Source organism: Castanea sativa, chromosome 12 (assembly GCF_040712315.1).
Source record: "Castanea sativa cultivar Marrone di Chiusa Pesio chromosome 12, ASM4071231v1".
NCBI classification, from domain to species: domain Eukaryota; kingdom Viridiplantae; phylum Streptophyta; class Magnoliopsida; order Fagales; family Fagaceae; genus Castanea; species Castanea sativa.
The window spans coordinates 15,138,824-15,161,281 of record NC_134024.1 but is presented as its reverse complement, the minus strand read 5'-3'; the positions used below and the strand labels follow the sequence as shown (position 1 = coordinate 15,161,281).

The following is a 22,458-nucleotide window of genomic DNA, read 5'->3' as shown; positions in this document are numbered from 1 at the left end:
CCGTTGCCATTCCATACTTGGGGGCTTGATTTGGTGGGGCCAATTAACCCACCATCTCATGGATACATATGGATCTTGGTTGCTACGGAATACTTCACTAAGTGGGCAAAGGCGGTGCCACTTCGCAAAGCCACGGGAGAAGCGATGGCCAACTTTATCAAGGAAAATATAATAATAAGGTTCAGAGTGCCCCATAGAATCATCAGCGACAATGGCACGTCATTTGTCAATAGTGAAGTAAGGAAGATGTTGGAATTCTACCAAGTTAAACACCATCGATCATCGCCCTATTATCCGCAGGGGAATGGGCAAGCGGAGGCAACAAACGAAGTTCTCATAAAGATCATTAGTAAAATGAGTCAAGAGTATACAGGAGAACGGGCAACGCATCTGCCAGACGCCCTTTGGGCTTATAGGAATTCGCCAAAGTCAGCCACAGGATTTTCGCCCTTCTCTCTGGTCTACGGAATGGAAGTAATAAGCTCGGAAGAAATAATGACCCCTTCACTACGAGTTATACAAATGAAAGAAAGAGAAAGAGAAAAAGAAAAAGAAGCCTTCGCGGCAGAAAGATATGAGGACTTAAAAGGGCTTGATGAGAAGAGAGAAGAAGCCCCGGAACGTAGCCGCAGATACAGGAGGAGGATGACAGAAGCTTACGGCAGGATGACCAGAGAAAGGGTATTCTCAGAAGGGCAACTTGTGCTGAAGGTGGCAGATTATGTCAAGAGTGGTATGGCAGGACCGTTTAAGTTCGCACCTAAATGGGAATGACCATTTGTGATAAAGGAGGCACACCCCACTAGGTATTACCGCCTAACTCAGACAAATGGCAAGGACTTGGTGGACCCAATCAATGGGAAGTGGCTGAAGTGTTATTATGCGTAGAAGGAAGGAGAATGAAAGGTCACGAAACCACCCTTTTTGTCTCTTTTGGAGAATATCATATTTCTCTTTTATTTTCCTTTGTTTTCTTTTATCTGCTAAGTGACTATGTCACAAAACAAGGAATTGTAATATGCTTTCATAAAAAGAATATGCAATGAAAAGTTATGAAGCATTATAAAAATATCCCATGTAATAATAATAGCTAGGAAAGAAAGCAGTAACATCTCATAGTTACAAAACTCAAGTTGTGGCAAACCCGCCGAATAAGTGCATAAAAAAAAAAAGAGAAGGGAGGGAGAGACAAGGGAAACATAAGGGATACTAAACAACAGAAAAGGAAATAGAATCACATCAGCGAAGTCTAGAGATGAGAGTCTGATCACCAAAATGGCCAGAACCACCAGTGTTGGAAACAAGGCGCTCGCGACGACCCTCCAAGTCTGCCACCTCCTTCTTCAGAACCTCAAGACGCGCATCAATGGCTTCAATAGCAGGCTGAACCTTCCTCATAAAAAGAGCACAAGCAATCTCACGGAGATGGTCCAAGATGAACTCTACAGCAAATCCCACACTGACAAGCTCCTGAACCGCTGCCCTTCACTGCAGGATCCTCTCAGTTGAGACAGTGTCAACAAAGTTTTGCTCGATGTTGTTCATCACACCCCCTAGCAGCTTCAGAAAATGCAGCCTGGTAGAACGACCGAACCTGAACTCTCGTATAAAATCACTGTGGCTGTTGTAAATCGCCTCAAGATGGGAGGCACAATCCTCAAATATCCTAAAGCCATGAAAATCAACATAGGGAGGCCCGGAACCCCAAAAATCCACAGGATCAAGGTCATTAACCTCATGCTAGTCGAAACGGGTAACAAAGGTTGCGGCCTCACTCGCCAAATCCAGTACCGCGGCAGAACTACTACCCACCTCAAACAAAGAAGGAACAGTTGGAAGTAAGCCTGGCAAAAGGTACAAGAAGCGGAATAAGAACATGCGAGACTAAACAGATTGAAACGCACGATGAATGGAGAATGGAGATAATAGGAAAAGAGGAACTCACCAGGGCCTACTGGAATAGGGGCCACGGGAACAGCAGAAACAGGTGCTTCAGGTGTGGCTGAGGAAGTAACGGTAGGCATATCCTTGTCTGCTGCAACTTTTGGCTCTTCAAAAGTCTTTGCAACAAGGAAGAACGGACAAGCAAAATAACGGGAGAGCGCAGTAGGAAGAATGTCAATGATATATGCAAAGAAGAGATAACAAAAGAAGAAGGGAAAAAGAAATTTGGCAACGCATAAATATACATACCCATGAATTCAACTCCATGCCCAGAACTTTCTTCTTCTCCATCAGATTTGGAAATCCTCTTTTTCTTGGCAAGTTCATCATCGGAGTCCTCAAGAACCTCATCAGAGGACAAGTCTGCGTCGGGACAACGTGTGGCAGACACAGGGATAGAGGAGGGTGTGACCACTAAAGAGGAACCATCTTTCATAGCCTGGGATAGATATACGAAAGGATCGCTAGTGGAGATAATGAGAGGCGCAACCGGAGAGACAGCCTTGGCCTGAACAACAGCAGCAGGAATAGCCTTCTCCTAGGAGGTGGGTGTCAAGACAGGAATGGGGGTGGTTTCGCTGACCCCTTTAGCAAAAACTCCCTGTGGAACAACAAGAGTAGTAGGGACCACAGCAGTAAACACCACATTTGCGCCGTCAAAGAAGCCCTCTATAGGAGTATCCTAGGAGGCAAAAATATCTTCAGCCGTAGGACGATACACAGAGATAGGTTAAGGATCAACCTGAGAAAACAAGAGACGAAGGTTAGAAACGTGAATATAACAAATAAAAAATAAAAAAAAAATAAAAAATAAAAGAGGGGGGAAAAGGAAGAAGGAGGCATACTTTGAATTCAGGCTCGTCAAGAGGAATGGGATGGGCGGCAGATGGGTTCTCCTTGTACTTTGACTAAAAAATAAATAAATAAGAAGGAGAGAGCAAGTCAGTGGGAGCACGGGTTAGCCACAAGAAGAAGCCTAAACAGGAATGACAAAGAATCAAAGGAAGTTAGAAATGACATACCCTCCGCTTAGTAGTGGACGCTTTGGGAGGAGAAGTTTTCATTTTACTACCCTGTGTCCTGCTGGGGGGAAGAGCCTCAGTGGATGGTCAAGGAATGGTAGGCCTGGTCTTGCCTGCGACAGAACACTTGCTAGAGCAAGTGCGAACAGAAGGGGGAGTGGTGCTCTCTAATGCTATGTTACTCATAGGAGGCAGATCACCTTCAAAAGGAACTATATCAGAGCAAGTTTCAGAAGAGTCATCACCTGCCTTCTTCTTTGAGGGCTTGGACTTGGTAGAACCTTTCTTTGCTGGCACGGGGATATTGATCACCTTTACTTTCTTTTACCAACCGGCAAGGTAATCGCCAGCATGCCAGTACCACCCTTTCTCCTTCTCAACCCACTCAAATATGGTAGAACGGCTTTGCTTCCTAGCATAAGCCCGCACAGAGGCAGAAGGTTGAATCAGGTAGGGATTAGCATAGACAACCATGCTAAGCCCGTTAAACGGAATAAGGGAAAATCCACAGCTACCCAATAACTCTTTCTCAAAATTAATCATCACTGCCTGCCAGTAACCATGCATAGCGGCAGTGCAAATACCCTCCCTTTAATGGCCTGTTTGGATGTTTAAAAAATGAGGGAGAGTAGAGTAGAGGGAGGGAGAGTAATTTAAATCCCTTATTTGGAAGTTTTTTAAGGAATGAGGGGGAGGGATTTGGAGGGGTTTGGGGGGGTTTCAACTACCTTTAACTCCTCATTTTTAATTCCCCCAAATTGGAGAGATTTGGAGGGAGAGTAGAGTAGATAAATTATTGACCAAATGAATTCTCCAATTTACCCTTTTTAAATTAACAAAATAACAAACCAATTAATTATAGACCAATGTTGCAATTTATTTTCAAATATGGGTAAAGTTGTCTATTTAATCATTTCCTCTCCTCTCCATCCCAATTTTAAAAACGTCCAAACAAGGAGAAGGACTAATTACTCCCTTCCCCCTTACTAATTTTAAAAACATCCAAACAAGGTGGAGGGTAATTATTTCACTCTACTCTCCTCTCCTCTACTCTCCTCCCTCTCTAAACTTCCAAACATGCCATAAGAGCTAGGGATAGTAACTGCGGTGAAGTGCTAGCTTCAGAACGTAAAAGTAGAGTGCCGCAGGAAAGGCTGGACAGAAGTAGGAGACTCCGCAAGAAAAGACATGTCATCAAGAATGTCTTGGTCCAACCCAAATTGCCTCCTTACACGGTTGGCAAGATAATGTACATACCTAACACCTTCATCAACCAAATAAGGTAACCACCCAGCGTTGGTGGCTGCCAAATACGTTATACCCCTCTCATTAAACGTAGTTAGCGGGGTGGTAGTGCCAACAACGTCAGTAAAAGTGCCCATAACAGAATCCATACATGTATAACCTCTACCTAAATCCCTATACGCCATCCAAGAAAACCCAACTCCCTTATCAAAAAACTCAACAATAGGATGCCCATTCGGCTTTAAACCAGCCCAATGAAAAGCTAAGAGAAAATCGGAATCAAACCTGCCACAGAAGTCCGTGATAACCTCCGGACACGAACTTGTACTTCCCTTTGGCAAATCGCGCGGGCCTACACTTAGTCAGATGCTTGACGCAGCGTTCATACAACATATGCTGCAAGATGGTGCTGTGAACAGAAGTGGTGATCAAGTGACAAGAACCCGCTTGACTCTTGTCGCTCCGCAGGATGTCTAGTTAGACGTACAGATGCCCTAGGAACATAGGTGCCAGCGGCAGACTCACCCCAGCAGCAATCTTAATGGCCAAACGAAAGTATAGAGGCTTCACAGCATAGTGAGGGTGAGAAGCAAAAACATACTTACATAACCAAAATGTGACGAAGGCTGCACGGCTAGCAGCGACTGAGAGCTTTGAGGGAAAACCAATCCAAAATGACAACTTGGCATTACCGCTCTTCCGTTTCTTCAATTCGGTCTCTATGGCCTCCTCTTCTGGAGAAAGCTCGAGGGTGGCAAGATCGACGTCGCCAAGAATGGGCAGAAGCAACTAATTAGCCACGTCCTCCAAAGTTACGGTAATCTCACCGCAGGAGAGAAAGAAGGTGTGGGTGGTGGTGCACCACCGACGGACTAAGTGGCGGAGGTTAAATATGTCCCTGAAGTTGGCCAAACAATGGGATTGAATGATGGCCTTCAATACGCCGGCCCGCTGAAGCAAACCTATGAAGTGTGTGTCTGACAACTCTCGGTCTACCCATTCCTTCCAACCCGAGGCAGCACCGGACCCAAATTCAAAATGCATGGGTACATGGAGTGAAACGCCTTAGCGGATAGAGAGATTAGGAATCGAAGAGGGCAATGGAGCCCAAGAGACGTCGGGACTACGCCGGCAAATAGAGAGCCACACGTGGCCCGATGGCGGAGGCACATGGTCGCCGAGAACCTTACAGAAGTGACCGTGAACATCATATCATGGATCAATGAGCGGGGCATACTCGCTGTTAGGGTCACGCCATTCTACTTCCTCATTAGAATGGTCTGACTCGGAATAGGCAACCTCTTCGCCTGCCTTATGGGCAGCAAGATCGTCAACTACATTCTTTCCCTTACGGCGGGAAGAGGTTTGACCTTTGGCCAGTGTCATGGTGTATCGGATTGGAGAAGACGATTTGTGTTAGTTGGGGAGAAAGACACAGAGAAGAAAGAGGAAGAGAAAAGGGGTTTGTGCCTGAAATCTGAAAAGACTCAGCCTTAAATACCCACACCATAGGGAAGGGTGCGAAGGGATGCGATGGGTCAGTTAGTAGGCAAGGGAAGAAGTTAATGAGGCGGAGGCTGTGTTTCAGGATAACTGCTAAACTGAGAAATTCGAAGAGACAACACTGTTCACAGCAGGAAAAGAAAAAGAAAAAAAGGGTGTGTATATATATATATATATGCACATTTTGGGGTCCACTTTTCGAAAAAGCCCGCGAAGAAAAAGAAGAAGAACGAAACGGAAGTCTTTTATTCACATATGAACTGCAGGAGCATTTCATATGTTCGGGGGGCTAAATGTAGATGCTCATTTTTTTTAGAACCCCAGCAGGAGTAAAAGCCCAAAGACGTAGGCAGAAGAAAAGTTGGATAGAAAATGTCATTAAGCCCAAGCGGCAGGAATAATGGCTCATGGGTCTATAAAGCAAGCAAACGGACCCTGAAGAAGTAAGTGGGCCTAAGAATGCCCGAAAGAAAGAAATAACAAACCCATGGGCTGCATGGATGTAAAAAAAAAAAAGCAAGAATGGGTCATGGCTGTCACAGCAGGCCCGAAGCAATGTAAGTAAAGAAAGTAAGGGGGAATGGAGAATCCATAAGCCACAAGGAGAAAGAAAGAAGTGCTTGGGCCAAGAAATCCCAAGGACTTAGCAAAAAACCCATGGGAAGCATAGAATTGGAAAAGGGCCAAGGATGCCCAAAGGAAAAGTAGGTGGGACGAAGGAGCTCACGAGTGGCAAAGGGCCCAAAGAGTTTATTGGGCCTTCAAAAAAAGAATAAATAGAAAAGCCCAGAAAATGCCCAGCAGACTTGGGTTAAACAAATCTCACGGCATGCATAATAGTAGGATGCAGCAGGAAAACAAATAACAAGGGTTGAGAGCATAAAAACAACCCACAGACGGGCAAGGCCTAGCCCCTAAGAGAAGCAAACCATAAATGCAAAGTCAGGTAAAGTAGCACACGCCATAAGAAGTCAAAAGTGAACAGCAGACGGGGCAGATTGACTTTTAGACTGTGGCAGACACATGAGCAATGGGCAGAATTTGAATGAGCATGAAGGCAAGACACGCGCAAGGCCCAGGCATCACCAGCCTGTACCCAGCCAATACAGAAAATGGTGAGGTCATGGGTCAGAGGTAAGAGGGTATGGTTTGGCGGTGGGGAGGAAGGAAGACCCATTTTTGTGTTTCCTGCTCAAGCTATTTTGGAGATAATGTCCTGTTAGGATGACATATCACCCAAAAGAGGCAAAACTGAGTTGGAACCACTAGGTGCATGCCATGAGGGACAGAGAGAAGGAGAGTATTTACACCGTGGCAGGTAAGAGTGCCACGGCGAGCAAGGAAATGAAAAAGCCTTCTCTGTCTGGAGAAGGCGGAGTAGCACTGGCTGGGCAAACTAACTAGTCAGTGATGATTTGTAAAGAAATCAATTCCAGACAAAAACAGTTAAGGGCTAAAAAGGTAAAAAACCAAGCATGGCTGGCCCTATATAAGGAGCCCTACTGTGCACAGCCAAAGGGAGACGGCAACCTCTGTGAGATAAGGACTAGAATCACAAAGATAAGGAAGTAAGAAAAAGAAGAAGAAAAAGAGAGAGAAAGAATCGAAAGGAGAGCAAAAACAAAAAAGAAAGAAAGGAAAGGATTAAAGAACAGAAAGAAGAAAGAAGAGAGAGCAAAGAGAGCAGAGGGGCAGGCATGCACCAAATGGGTTAATTTCCCTCTCCCTCTTCAACCTATACTCTCTGATAACAAAAAGGACTTCACTGAACCCAAGTCACGTAGGCCCGCTCCTTCAAAGCAGCTAATTTCCCTTCAGAGAAATTAGTCGTATTGAAGAAGTGGTTCCCCTTTTTGACGTAGACTCCACAGGATAGCTTAACGCGGCAGGCTGACATTTATTTCTTTAATATGCTTACTATTTTCCATTCAATACTTATTCTTTTTGTTACTATTGTGTAAAGCAGGCACTCTTTATCAAAGCCCACTGTCTATTTTATCTAAATCTCAAAGGGATTCCCATTATTGTCTTTGTTATATCTGTCTACCATAGTTAAAGTAACAGCTCTGCCTACTAAGGGCGTGTGGTCAAAAATATGATTAACAGGGACATTGTTTGTGCGCAAGCCGGATCAAGGAGAGTTGCTTTTGGACCAGTCACAACTCCCTGATCCAGAAATATTTGGGCCTAGTGTAGCAGCAAGCGGCCCAGCCCAACATTTACAAAAAAGGCCCACACACCCTTCTTCTATTTTTCCTAATAAAATGTATTGTGGGGAATAGAAATTTGATAAGGCTACATTGCCACATGTCATACTTGAGACCGAGGAGGCCACTACAGCTCCGAGGAGATTACGCTCTCGGACAGTAAGGCTACTTCAGTGGCACGTTACCAAAGGAGGTCATACTGAAGAGAATGAGCTTCTAGGAAAAGGCCAACTCTAACTAAATGGACGATGGCTACCAGCACATTTAATACTTCTCATCAAACCTCTGGACCATATTTATGTGGAGAAAACCTGAACAGTACTGCCTTGATTGCCACAACTCACAAGGGGTTTGGGAAGGTGTCTGATGGGACAAGCACTCAAGTGGTAGCCTGGGCGGCCAACAACTGTAGGGCCAAAATCATGTAAAGGGAGCTATATAGTGTGAGAGATCCTCCAAAGGAAGGGGATCGGAAAATTTGTAGAGAAGACACTGTAGCAACTAGAACTGAAATTGTATCACAGTTTAAAATAAATATATTTAAAAACTATTCTCCTCGGATTTTGGTCGAGGAGTGATTTTCTTCGCATACAGCTTAATTTTATTTACTTTCCTACTATCCTTAATCCACTGTGCGCGTTGGTCCTTGCATTGAAGCCTAACGTATAAGCTCATTCTTTACAAATTCATTGTGTTGGGCTAACTGAGCCCTAGTCCTGTTGCTTTTTGGGCGTAGGATCCAAAACCCGCCCTTACATATATTATTAATTACAAAAATATACGTGTCACATCCACCAATGAAGCATGTTATATTGTCATCTTGCATCGCATGTGAAATAAGATGTAATCAATAATCGAATAAATATCAAGTCTAATGCTTATGTGCAATCCTAGTTAGTTATTACGCATAATATACTTGCACAATTAACGTTTATACGTCAGATTTACAGAAACTTGCGTTTTTCATTTTCCCTATCAATTGTACGGAAACATATATAGGATCCGTTTGGATACAGCTGAAAACTGAAAACACTGTAGCAAAATAATTTTTAAATGGGTGAATAGTGACGCGGGTCCCATTTTTAATTTTAAAAAAATCTGAAAAGTACATGAACAGTGCACCACTGTGCGGTTACTGTTCACGCACAGTGGTGCACAGTGCACCTGTCCCCTGTTGGAAGATGTGCGCAGGGAAGAAAAAAAAAAAAAAAGTCAAAAACGCGAACGCCAGACGCAGCCACCCTATCCAAACTCAGCCATAATATGTTTTGGAACTAAAAGTTCAATTTGCATTATCTACTAGTACTAGGGATGTTGTATTTGCCTATTTGCAAACGTCATTTAAAGGATTGAAGATTTTTAATCTAATCATGTTGTTGTCACATACAACAATAAAAGATTTAAGAATTCTAAGATCGAAATCAACACACATGATTCACTCTATAATCTACATAATCTATATAGATTATATCATTGATGTTAGGAAGGCAAGACAACAACTCTTTTCTGACACAACTTTCGTCATAGTTATGATGTTTATCACGTTTTACGTAAACAATTTCACTTTTTTTTTCATCATTAATTATATCAAATTATGGCAAAAATTGTAACATGGGAATTGCATCCATAGATTTTTTTTTTTCCTGTTATATCATAACTTTTGTAATAACCTGATTTATTTATTTTTATAAAGTTTTAATTTATGATACCTCGCTTCTAATGATTGCCCTTGTTAACATATATTAGGGTATGTTGACTTTAGGCCCACCTTGTTTACTTGTATAACACACTTACTTATACTGCACACTCTGCTTCTTATATAAAAACACTTATGCATATTCTATTACTTGATAAATATAATACAATCTTTCAGTATTCCTAATAGCCCTCTTTATCATTAAAACAAGATGTATACCAATAGATTTTTTGTGCAGACAGAATCCAAAATCTCTTATTTAACCATAAAAGATTTTACTAGTTAAGCTACCTTGATATGTGAGTGTGAGTGTGAGTGTGAGTGATGGAGAAAAAATAATAGATTTACATGAAAGTTATAATTCACTAATCATAATCACACATATTATCAAGTTGGAGTAAAGTGTGTATTCATTAATAAACTATTTTTATATTTACAGCCCTCAAATGTCTTCATATTTTTTAGTTGAAATTTTAAAATTTAAACATATTATACTCGTACTATATTATTTATTTTCTGTTTTTTTTTTTTTTGCCGAATTTTTTAAATGATAACGTCTTGTTTAAAAAGATGACAAATTATGCTCATCTGTATATTCAATGTAATATATCCATACCGTATTTTACCAACTATGTCCAAAAATTAGTAAACACATGCATTTATAATCTACTTTTTTTCATTTTAATATTAATAAGGAAAGACACAATTATCATAATGGATTTACTACAATCAAATTCTATTGAAAATAATTTTTTTTTAGAAATAATATGTTCACTACATTTTCACAACATTTTTACAACAAATCCTAAGTGGCAGGATGTTACTGGTTGTTATTATTGGGGCAAAAAAGTAATCTTAGTGTTAGGTTCAAATTTGAACCAATAACAACTAACCACCTATGATTTGTTGTAAAAATATTATAAACATATTGTGGACGTAACACCTCTTTTTTTTTTAGAGTTCCCCATCCAAAACAAAATAAAATAAAATAAAATCAATACATTATTGATTTTTCAAGTTGACAAGTCCAATGGACTGCAAAATTTGTTAGCAAAACAGGAACAGAAAGCAAAAAGACTGTAAAATTCGCGAGCCCTTCATCCGTCCGATCAAATGACTCATCAGTCATCAACAAGTTTTCAAAAAACGAACCACCAAAACACTGCCACGTGGTCAAAATCACCAAAAAACCAGGTACGAGTAGAATTAATATACATAACATAAGGAGAAGTAGTCTGCGCCAATTCAGTTCCAACCTTACCCCGCTATTCTTTTTCTCTTCCCAAAAAAACTTCATTCCACATATAACTAACTCCCAGGAAAACGAATTCCAAGGCGGTGGAGAAAAAGGAAAAAGTTAAATCCTATCCAACACAAAAACAATAAACCCCTAAACCATGTGTTTGGGATTTCAAATTCAATTACCAGCTAATAAGAGGAAATCGCTGAGTTTGATTTTCTGAATTTCGAGGGAAATGAGTGGTGAAGATGGAAATAAGCGGAATAAGGATAAGGCATGGCAGTCTCCAAACAAACCGTATGAAGATAAAGAAGAGAGCATGAAGATTTGGGGAATTCTCCTCTTCGGTATAATTGGTGCCACTGCCACCACTTTCGCTGTGAGTCTTTATTATAAATTTCCAATTCCTTTTTATGTTTAACCTAATTCATTATTTAGCTAATTAAGAACATTTCTGTGCGTAATTGTTAAATTAATAGCTAATGAAATATTATTATATGGATCATACAAAACCTTTAAGAATTTTTTTTTTTTTTTTCAGCTCCAAAAGTTAATATTCGGTGTCCAAATATGCCACTAGTGTACTAGAACTTGTTAAATTGTAATTTACAATTGGGTTTAGATTGAGCATTTGTAAAAAAGCTACGAGGAGTTGCTGTTGTAAAACTTAGAAAGCATGGACACTTCATTTAGGGCGGAGTACCTGTGTTGTATCCATGTCATACCGTGTCATATTGGTGTTGTACGGACCATTTTATATTATAATTTTTCAAAAGTTGCATGTGTCACTGTGTCCTACTTATACCTGTGTCTATGTACGTAGCGAAATAGCGTTTTGGGTTTTAAAAATGCGCTTTTTGGCTCCCAAATCGCCTAACCAGTTGGACTACATATACATATATAACACTACATTCAAGGTTGCAGACAAGATTTAAGGGAAATCGGTGTAATTGGATTGTCAGTTTGGATGATGCTTACTTGTATTTTCGAAATTGCAAACTAGGTAATTGTAGTGTATATTGCCTTTTTTGTTTGCCGCATATATATATTTTCCTTTTGCTACAAGTTGTAGTTGGTATACATTCTAAACAAGGAGCAGATGTTTCACATTTAAGGATTGTTAGGATTGGTACCTCATTCTTTTTCTTTTTCTGGTTTTATATCAGTTGTGATTCTTTTTGGGTTAAGATCACTGTATTTCCTAGCTGAATGTCATCTTATTTTCCAGTAACAAAGTGTTATTGCTTCACCATATATTTGATTATACGATAGAAAGAAAGTAGTTATCGTGCTAAGTATTTTATGGAGTGTTCTAAAATGTACTGACTGAGGTCCGTTGTGCCCAATGTGGACTATTTAGAAAAATACCAATGGTCGGGATTTTGAGGGGGTGCAGTATATGGTTTTGTCACTTGAATGTTCTTTTCAGATTGCTGTATGATTGGATTTTGTTTTTATATTTCTTAACTGCTTGCTTTTCTACTTAAAAAAAACACTGATTGTATAAAATTTATTTCATAATTCTTTATGTGACATTCTTGTACACTTTGTGTACACCAAAATGTCTCATTTTGGCTATACAATTTATACTAATTAAAAAAAATTGTATTATCCATCTTGGTATTCTTGCGTTCTTACATTTTGTTAGATACTGCTTTTTATGCTTGTGATTTGGCAGGTTGGTCAACTGCGGAGGACTGTTGATTGGTTCTATGTTCAGGTAGTACACATTATATGTTTCATAATTTCTATATATGCTAGGCCTTTGCTTATGTTTCATATTCTACAAATCTGACAGTTTGGTCAATCTGCTTGCTCCAATAAAAAACGTTTCAAAGAACTCTCCCTTGTCAGCGGTTAATGTTATGTAATTCAATCATTTAGGATCCTGCTTGCTTGTTTTGCCCACCACTTATGAGGCCATGGCTTGTGAAAAACAAAGGGAAATTTATGGACCTATATTGGTACAGTTGCACCCATTGGTTCTATTGGAACTCTAATATATTAACTCTATGTTGGTTTAGTGGTAATGACATAGCCCATCCTCTCAGTTAATGTGTCTATACCAGCATTCAAGATCAATCAACCTATATTATCAAATAAGAATTCTGGGGTCAGTTTGACAAATGGCCTTAATTTTTTTTCTCAGTTAGATATACTGTTTCCTGAAGCATATCATATTTATATTGTTTATTTGGATGATAAAAACACTTCTAACAGTTACCTCTTTGTTTTATTGTTAATCTGTCTATCTATGCTAGCTAGGGATCTAGTATCCACTCTGTCTGCCATACATACAGGTTTTTTTTTTATAGCTACACATACATGGTTTTTTCTTATAATATATTGTTGTCATTCATGCAACTTCTACAAGGATCATTTTGATAAATCTATTTACAAGAGTGACGCCTGCAAGTTCTAGCCTCTAGGGGATTAGATTATCTTTGTTTGTATGCCTAAAAATGAGGGATTATATTTTGAATGAGTATCCTTGATTTGTTCTTGTCTACAAAAAAAATATTAATTACTAGTGAAGCTGATCTTGTGTAAATGCACCACAAAAGTTGACCAGGTCACAATCGTCATGGAAAGGATCAAGTGGAGGTTCTTTCCGATCAAGCTTTCAGGAGGAAGCGTGGAAAAGGTATAATCGCCGCATGCAAGAGGAGTATGAAGAAGAGATGGAAAGAGTTGTGAGTTCTGTCAACCATTTTTGTGACTTCGTTTTGTTGGAAAATTCCTCTTTATAAGCAAAGTGTGATTATAAATCTATGTAGATTTTAACTAGTTTAACATATGTGATGTTGTTTCTATTTATAAGATTGTCAACTTCTCAAACTTCTGATTGTGTTTATATATATATATATATATATATATAGAGAGAGAGAGAGAGAGAGAGAGAGAGATTTCGAAAACTATATTTTGTTGTTTGTTGTTCACAATTTCATTGGAAAAAAATCATATACCGGGAAGTTGGAAGGAGTAAGAGTTACTTCCCAAAATGATATGAATTTGACTGTTTTACTGATTTGCAACGCTATGCTTTATCCTTTATCCTTTATCTTTTGAATCACTCCTTTCCTGTTCATTTTTATGTAATCCTGTTACATCAATGGATAGTGATTTGAAAGCATGGTACTTTTCTTAGTTTTAAAAGTCTATCTATGTTGGTGATCACATTTTTGTGTTTCCTTTTATCTTCTTCCCATAACCTTGAATTGTCTGGTGATAAAAATGCTCATGGAGAGCTCAAACTCTACTCATTCCATAAGATCGTGAAAATCACATCAGACAGCTCTATGCAGAGATCTGTAATTTTGCTTTCCCATTAAACCTCATGTGAATGGTTCTTATAGAGACATGTAAAGAATATATTGTGTACTAAAAAGTCTGGGGTTCTTTTAACTTCTAATTGAAAATGTGCTGATTTAGCCAGCCAGTTACCAAGAGGTACATAAGAATTTGGATTGGTAGCAGTTATGATTGTTAACCAATAAGTTCACATAAAAAGCTCATCTAGCAAAGGCGAAATTACTTATCTTTGAAGACCAACAAGGCAATTAAAAACATATCCTCTTCATTCATCAATTTATGTATTGGAGTCAACTTAATTTCTTAGATAACTTGTTCAAGAGATTGTAGTGGAGTATTGGACCACAATGATGGATCAAAATTTGACATCTTTAGTGCCAATATTGAAGTCATATCTTGGTTGCCAGTATCAATGTCAAGCATAATTATCAAAAAAGTATTTTAGTTTCAACTTATCAACAAAAAAAAAAAGTATTTGTTTCAAACAAACTAAAAGAGTGATTGTATATTGTGTATTTCGAGTATTAGGGAATGTATAATGATTTTGCTTTAAAATGGATGGTCAGTTAACATGGCCTTTATTTCTCTTACAAGAATAGGCATAATTAATGTGAAAGCTCATGATTTGTGTTCCTTGGTGGGTCCATCGAAGCAATGGAATTGTTAAATACCCTTAATTTTTCTTGTTGGAGAAAGAACCTCATGAAGTCCAAAGACAGCAGTGCTGTAGAACTCTGACACCAGTATGTATATGCTGTTTTACTTACCAGTTTCTGTAACTTGGAATTGGCAGTGTTGTAATGCTTATTCTCTTAAAGGTTGTCCACATTTTTTGCTTATATCATTTCAAGTTGGGATTCTGGTTACAATGACATTGTTTGCAGCATTTTTGTATGCACTACATTTCAGCATCAGATGTGTCAAAACTATGAGCTCCTATCTTGGTGCTCTTGTTGACATATGCTTGTTTTAATTGTGTCTTTTTATTTGAATCTTATTGTTTTATATGATTCTTATGTTTTTTTTAGGAACGAATAAGGCGCATGCAAAGTGTATTCAACAGAGAGAGGAACAAATACAAAAGGGGCTATGAGAGCTGGAAGGAAAATGGTTCGAATACATATCATCAACATTTCCAGAGAGATGATTGGTATTGGAAGGCTGATACATCCTTCAGAGATCAGAAAGCCAATTACAGGGAAACTCCCAGAGCAAACGCCAGTTATTCATTATCCCATCATTACTCAGTTTTGGGTCTTGACAGGTGAGGATAAGTGTGTTCAAGAAACTTAATCGCAATGAGTACTGGCAGTAAGGTCAACTGCCTTTTGCTGTTTTTAAGTCTAATTACAGTAGCACAGATCAAAATTAAGATGCTTTACCTAACAAGAATTATTGGAATTTTATCAGTCATTGAAAGACTCTTTTCTGGACATTACATCTTAAAAAATATATATAATCCATAAGTGATACCTGGAAGTAGGGGTTATATGGAAGATTTATGGTATAGGTGGCTTTAAATTATGCACAATATGATGTTTCAACTGCATCTTATCGCTTGTTTTGGTAGTCCTTTCATGCTGTATACAGACAAGCAGCCTTGCCAAATATGCCTGTTGGAGTATCTTTTGTTATCAGATCATCTAGACATGTACTAGTTGTTTAATTCTAAGTAGTGGTCAGAGATCAAAGACATTAAAATCTATTGACAGTCAAGTAATTCTCCAATTCTCTCCATTTTGTTTTAAAAATGTGATAAGTACACATGTAGTGTCTTTGTCCCTGAACAGAGTATGCATAAAGGTTTCTGAATTCATAAAAATCAAGATGCATAATACTCTATAGAGTACACATGTAGTCTGGATTTATAAAATTTTCTGAATCTTTTTTTATTTACTTATAAAAAAAAGGTGTCTCTATGATACAATCGTTATTTATTTATTTTTGTAGTTCAAAATTATTTAATAAAAAGAAACCTACAGTAAATCAAGGCATGTGTGTTTGGCAGCAGATTGCCATATGAATTTGTATGAGTAGATTAAAGTCATGGTTTCATTTCAGAAAGTTTACATGAATGTTGATGATGCACAAAAGTGGAATTTCTATTCTTTTTAGTTGAAATGATTTTTTTTGATGCCATGTTTGACGCACATATGAATAATGTTTGACCCATATCAGGGGAAGTTAATATGTTGGACATACATTCTTGTGATTGGCTGACATCAGTAGCTACAAAAAATTAATTTTTTTTTTTTTGTTTTCTCGTCTTTCTTTGGAACAGGGCCAGAAGAACACCATATACTGAAGCTGAGATTAAGGTACTCAAATTCAACACATTCTCTTTGGCATCTTTGATAGAACATTTTAGTGGTTTTCTTTGTTTTTTGGATAGGTTTTTTAGGATAATTTTAAACTGCAAGTTTCCATTATATTTGTGACTTGGTGTGGTCTTAATTGGATGGATATTTATTTTTTTTGTAGTTTCTTTCTTCTTTGGGAACAGTGTAGGGAAACTTTGACCTTAAATAACTTTTCTGTAAAAATTGTAACTGCTCTGTGAACTATAAGCAGTGGGTGAGTGGTATCATCCAGCAAATAGTTATTTCACGTGATCTTGTTGACGTGTATGTATGTTAACTCATGATAATATTCATAGTCACCATTTGAATTTTTATCAATTTATAATTTCTTGCTGGATTTGAAGGTGCTTTAGGTATAGTCTAATGATGGGCATCTGATGCGGGAGACGCAAGAAGATTTTTATTTAGTATTATTTATGTTTGCAAGTCAATTGTATTTTTTATGTTTTAGGTCCTAGTAGTTTATTAGGCTATTAATATTTTAATTTGGAAGCAAGGTTATTTTCGTAATAAGGGAATTAGGGTTTCCTAGCTAATTAGAAGTAAGGTTTAGCAATCCTTTATAAGCAAACTATTGTACTCCTCGAGGAGATAGTTGATATTTTGATGAATGAATATAATGGTCGTTTGATCTTTCTTTGGTCTAGTGCTAACTCCAGGTCTATCCTAGGTGCTAACTCCTAGTAGTTTTCCCGCTGGTGCTAACTCCAAGCCAGGCCTAAGTGCTGACTTCTAGGTCATATCCATTTATTTTATTTTTGTTTCAATTTTGTTCTGGTTGCCCTACGTCAATTTTGGTATTAGAGTAAACACCGGTTTGAAGCATCACCGCAGTCAATCCAAACCAGAAAATATTTGAAAAAAAAAAAAAAAATCCCTCATCATAGTGTTTTTCCCCACAAGAGAGTTGTCTCTGTCATTTTTCTACTTGGTACAAGAAAGTTGTCATACAGTTGTGTTTCCCATTAAAAAAAACCCAGATTTTGAAGCCAACCAGAAACCTCTAGTCCAGAACCCACAATTAAGTCTCCAAATCCCTTGCAACCACAAAGAGAGAAGAGAGATAAGAGCCCATCGCTGCCGTCGCACCACACCACCACCAACAAACGCCCACAGTTAGATCTGGTCAAATTCTTTCACGAAGTTTGCTTAGCACAGCACCACCACCACCTCTGTTCTGTGCTGCCGCAAGCCCACCAGACTCATGAGAGCCATGGTCGAGACTTCGCCAAACCCAACTGCGACACCAAGCTCAACCCGATCTTGTAAGGTAACTCGTAAATAGCCTGTGTTAAAATCCTAAAATCCCAGCACACTTCTCTTTGCAATACCCAATCCATATGACCTCACGTGATACATAACTTGTGACCGACCCATTAACCCCAGCACAAACCTGTTAAAAAAAATAAAATAAAAAAATTCTTTACCTGGCCCAATTTTCCCTTTAAAAGTCCACCCATCAGCCCCATTTCCTAACAAATGCAAGCCTAAGCCTATTGTTTGACAACCCAGTACCATACCAAACCATAAAACCTTGCTTGACCAAAAATAAAAAGGTAGAAAATTAAGTTTTAGTCTTTGTGTATTGTGCCTCTAAGTTGGAGTTGGAAAATGACTTCCTTTGATAGAAAGCTTGAGAAGCAGCTTAAAGATAGAGAATTCGAGAAGCAAATTAAGGAGGCTGGGAATAGACTCCTTAACCCTCCTTCCTCCATTGATGATCTTCTCACTCTTCTTGATAAAGTTGAAAATTTGTTAGCATATGTGGAGCAAGAACCATCCAAATCAATGCGAGATGCACTTTTACCCTTAGTGAAGGCATTGATCACTAATAAACTTTTGAGACATGTTGAAATGGATGTGAAGGTTTCAGTTGTATCTTGCATTATTTAAATAACAAGGATAACAACACCAGATGCCCCATATAAGGATGAGCAAATGAAAGAAATATTTCAGTTTATTGTGGCAGCATTTGAAGATATGCCTCATGTGTCTACTGACTCTTATAAGAAGGTGGTTTCAATTCTTGATACCATTGCAAAGGTCAAGTTATGCTTGGTGATGCTGGATCTTGAGTGTGATGCATTGGTTGTTGAGATGTTTCAAAGTTTCTTAAAGATAATTATGTCCAACTATCCACCTGCTGTGCTTTCAGCAATGGAAACAATTATGAATCTGGTCATAGATGAAAGTGAAGACATTTCCTTGGATCTTCTCAATTCACTTTTTACTAGCGTAAGAAAGGAAAATCAGAATGTTTCACCTATGTTGTGGAAATTGGGGGAGCAAATAATCACTAGGATTAATGCCCAGCTAGAAAAGATAATGGCACCCACTCAAAAACAATGCAGCAAGCTTGAGGGTGCACATGATGTGAAAGTTGAAGTTGTTGAATGTGCTTCTAATCAACCCTCCACGGTGCTTGAAGATCTACGTCTTGGTGAAGTTGAAGAGGTTAAAATCACACTATTTCCTATGGTTCACAAGGTTCAAGACGAGATTATACTAATTCCACACATTGATTTTATTATTCCAAATGAGTTTGATGTGGTGGAATTCAAGGTTTTTCTTTTCCTTGTGCTCCTTAAGGTGATTCTAAACTTGAAGCAAGTGTTATTTGTTAGCATCCTAATCCTTCAATGCTTTAAAACTCGAGGTCGAGTTTTCTCCAACCAAAGGAGAATGATGCGGGAGACGCAAGAAGATTTTTATTTAGTATTATTTATATTTGCAAGTCAATTGTATTTTTCTATGATTTAGGTCCTAGTAGTTTATTAGGCTATTAATATTTTAATTTGGAAGCAAGGTTATTTTCGTAATAAAGTAATTAGGGTTTCCAGCCAATTAGAACTAGGGTTTGACAATCCTTTATAAGCAACCTATTGTACTCTTTGAGGAGATGGTTGATATTTTGATGAATGAAAACAATGGCCGTTTGGTCTTTCTTTGGTTTGGTGCTGAATCCAAGTCTACCCTAGGTGTTGACTCCTAGTGGTTTCCTTGTTTGGTGCTGATTCCAAGCCAGGCCTAGGTGCTGACTCCTAGGTCATATCCATTTATTTTATTGTTGTTTCAATTTTGTTCTAGTTGTCCTGTGTCAGCATGGGTTGAATTTCAAAACAAATAGTTGTAGTTACTGTTGGGGAATGGAGATGAGTTGAGCATGTGCACAGTTATTTGTTTTTGTTTATTGTGTTTCTTTTAGTTTTGGCTGGTTCTCTCTGTTATGATATGGTCTGTAGGACACAGCAGCATCATAAGCCAGAAACATCATATCTACATTTCTGATCCTATCTCAGTTTTTGTTCCAATTTCATATCTGCAAATTGCAATGTTAAAAATATTCCTCTTTATCCTTGCAGAAAGCGTTTAGGGCGAAGGCGAAGGAGTTTCACCCTGATCAGAACCAGAATAATAAAGGTGGAATATATTTGTCCATTACTTAATTGAACTTGTAATTCAATGCCCTTGGCTTGTTTGTTTGTTTTTGGTTTAATATTATTGATCTTTGTTTTGTTGCAGTTGTTGCTGAGGCAAAGTTCAAAGAGGTGATGACATCTTATGAGGCCATAAAGCAAGAAAGAAAGAGCACAATGTAATTTTCCTTACAGCCTCTGCATCAGAAATGGTTGAGACGTAGAAGAATGTATATGGTATACGACTGCACAATTCAACCTTTTCTTGATTTTCGGCAGAAAAATGATGAACCTGGAATCATTTGAGAGTGAGATTTACTACTTGGCAATCTAGGCATAAATGATGGTTTTTGAGTAACACATAAAGGGTGGGTTATGTATTTATAGAGCATATACCGCCATGTGTGTGTCCCTTGTAATATGTGGTGTAACAAATTTCCCGGGATTTTGTAATACGTAATAATTCAATTCTGACACAAGATTACTAGTTCCTTGCTCATTACTTATTTTTTTTTAAATTACATCAAGTATGTATCGAATAATAATTCAATTCAGGTGTAATAATCGCTTATATTTTGAAATTTAGTTCAATTATAATATTTTAGCTGTAAAGTTTATGCTATAAGTGGTGGTAATATTGTGGCTTGGTCTTGGTCCATGTTTGATCGGCTATGTGAGAATTTAGGCAATTGCCTAAGGTGGGATGGGAGAGGGTCTTGTAATTTTCTCTTACCTTTTCATTCTCGACAAGTGGTTCATGTCTAGTTAATAAACTCTCTCTCTTTCTCTCTCTCTCTCTCTTATATACCCTCCCCATCCCTCCTTGTCTGACGTACATTTATACTAGTGTTGCTCAAGTATTGGAATATCAACTAACTCTTTTTTGAGTATTAATGCAACCTGTTTTAGATGAATTTGCATAGGTAGATAATTATTTAGAAATTGTATCCTAATAAAATATGGGAATGGTTAAAGAATGCCCTGAGGACATTGGTTTAGGAATTATTTTTAAAAATATTTTATGAAAAAATGATAAAATAATTAATTTTGTTGACAACTTTTTATACTTCTTATAAAAACAACGTCAAAACTTTCCAAATTTGAAAAACATAATAATATGACATATTTGTTTTTGTTTATCCAAACTAGAATATATTCTGCTTTATATTCTATCTTTGTTTCTTCACTATCAATATATCAGATTTTTTAAATTTATCTTATATTTGTTATTTGAAAGTGTTTCAAATTTTGTAAGTTTTTTTTTTTTCAAGGAAACATAATGCATTGTACATTTAATTATTATATAAAGCAAGATATTTTTGTAAATAAAGTAGAGTGTAGTTGGAATTTTTTATTAGTACTCCTTACAAACAACTCATGCTCTATATGTCTTGAATGACCTATAGATAAAACAAATATAAATAAATTCATCACTTATATTAGAAAAAAAATAAAAAACTTTAATAAAATAAGAAAATTGTAATTTTATCAAGAATCTACCAAAATTATGCTAAGAATATGACATAATTGTCAATGAAGCGACTCCTTTTTATACACAAATATCTTCTCCCAAAGCAACGCCGAAGTAGATTGAATGGACTGAAATGGACCAAATAGACCAAGAAGTAGACCAAAATGAACTGAATGGACTAAAGTTGATCAAATTGGGCCCAATTGAACCTAAGTGGACTGAATTGGACCAAATTAACCGCTTGGACTGAAGTGGACTAAATAGACCGAAAATGACCACGTGGACTAAATACATCAAAGTAGTCAGAAATAGACTGAATTGACTGAAGTGGATCGAAATAGACCGAAGTGGACTGAATGACAGCATGGACTGAATACATCAAAGTGAACCAAAATAGACCGAATTGACTGGATTGAAATAAATCGAAGTAAACCAAATACTATGTTTATGTGGCTCAAAAAGAGCGCTTCAACTTTTAGATATTATATAGCTAACATTATTTATGTAACTAAAGAGAAATACATCTAGAAGAAATACAAAAAAGATGAGAATATTAATATGACCATACATGTCCTTATTGAACAACGAATAATATAAGCATAAACAAATAATAGGACAATATGTTTCCTCTGCAACGAATAATGACTATGTACAACTTTTACATACAAAGATAAGAAAGAATGTCTTTATTTATTTGCAGTGTATGTTCTACCACCTTGCTGATTAAAAGAGTCTGAAGAGGATATATTTGAAAAAGTAGTATTCATTGCTCCATTTACAAAATTCCATATTACTTAATTTTAATTAATGATCCATCTTTCAGTTTCTCAAAAAAAAAAAAAAAAAAAGATCCATCTTTCGGTGTCTCTTTCTTTTAACATTTCTTGACAATTAGTCACCAACAAATCAATCCATTTTCAGTTAAAGACCGTCAGTGTTTGGAGTAGTAGGAAGTAGAAGTATAGTTGTAGAGTTTTTACAAACATAGAACTTTAACCGAAAAGCCTTTCAAATTTAGCAAATTTGCACCGTTGTGCTTATA

General features: G+C 37.6%; 1 protein-coding gene across 2 annotated transcripts; it reads left to right on the top strand.

The window, feature by feature from the left end:
• Nucleotides 1-10,856: 10,856 nt before the first annotated feature.
• On the top strand, nt 10,857-20,526 carry LOC142620894 (uncharacterized). 2 transcript variants are annotated; one of them, XM_075794202.1, is made up of 7 exons: nt 10,857-11,236; nt 12,536-12,577; nt 13,422-13,550; nt 15,198-15,433; nt 16,451-16,487; nt 19,892-19,949; nt 20,052-20,526. In XM_075794202.1, the coding sequence occupies exons 1-7, from the start codon at nt 11,093-11,095 to the stop codon at nt 20,126-20,128; spliced, it is 723 nt and encodes a 240-aa protein (XP_075650317.1). In that variant the 5' UTR covers nt 10,857-11,092; the 3' UTR covers nt 20,129-20,526. The 2 variants fall into 2 exon arrangements, with proteins under 2 accessions (XP_075650317.1, XP_075650316.1); XM_075794201.1 differs by having other exon boundaries at nt 10,865-11,236; nt 12,506-12,577.
• The last annotated feature ends 1,932 nt before the right edge of the window (nt 20,527-22,458 follow it).

Bases quoted from the DNA above. Each gene is read 5' to 3' on its own strand.
- LOC142620894 (XM_075794201.1), top strand. From the start codon at position 11,093: ATGAGTGGTGAAGATGGAAATAAGCGGAATAAGGATAAGGCATGGCAG. The intron at 12,578-13,421 runs GTAGTACACATT...GCACCACAAAAG, and splicing joins TTGATTGGTTCTATGTTCAG to TTGACCAGGTCACAATCGTC. The intron at 13,551-15,197 runs GTGAGTTCTGTC...TGTTTTTTTTAG, and splicing joins AAGAAGAGATGGAAAGAGTT to GAACGAATAAGGCGCATGCA.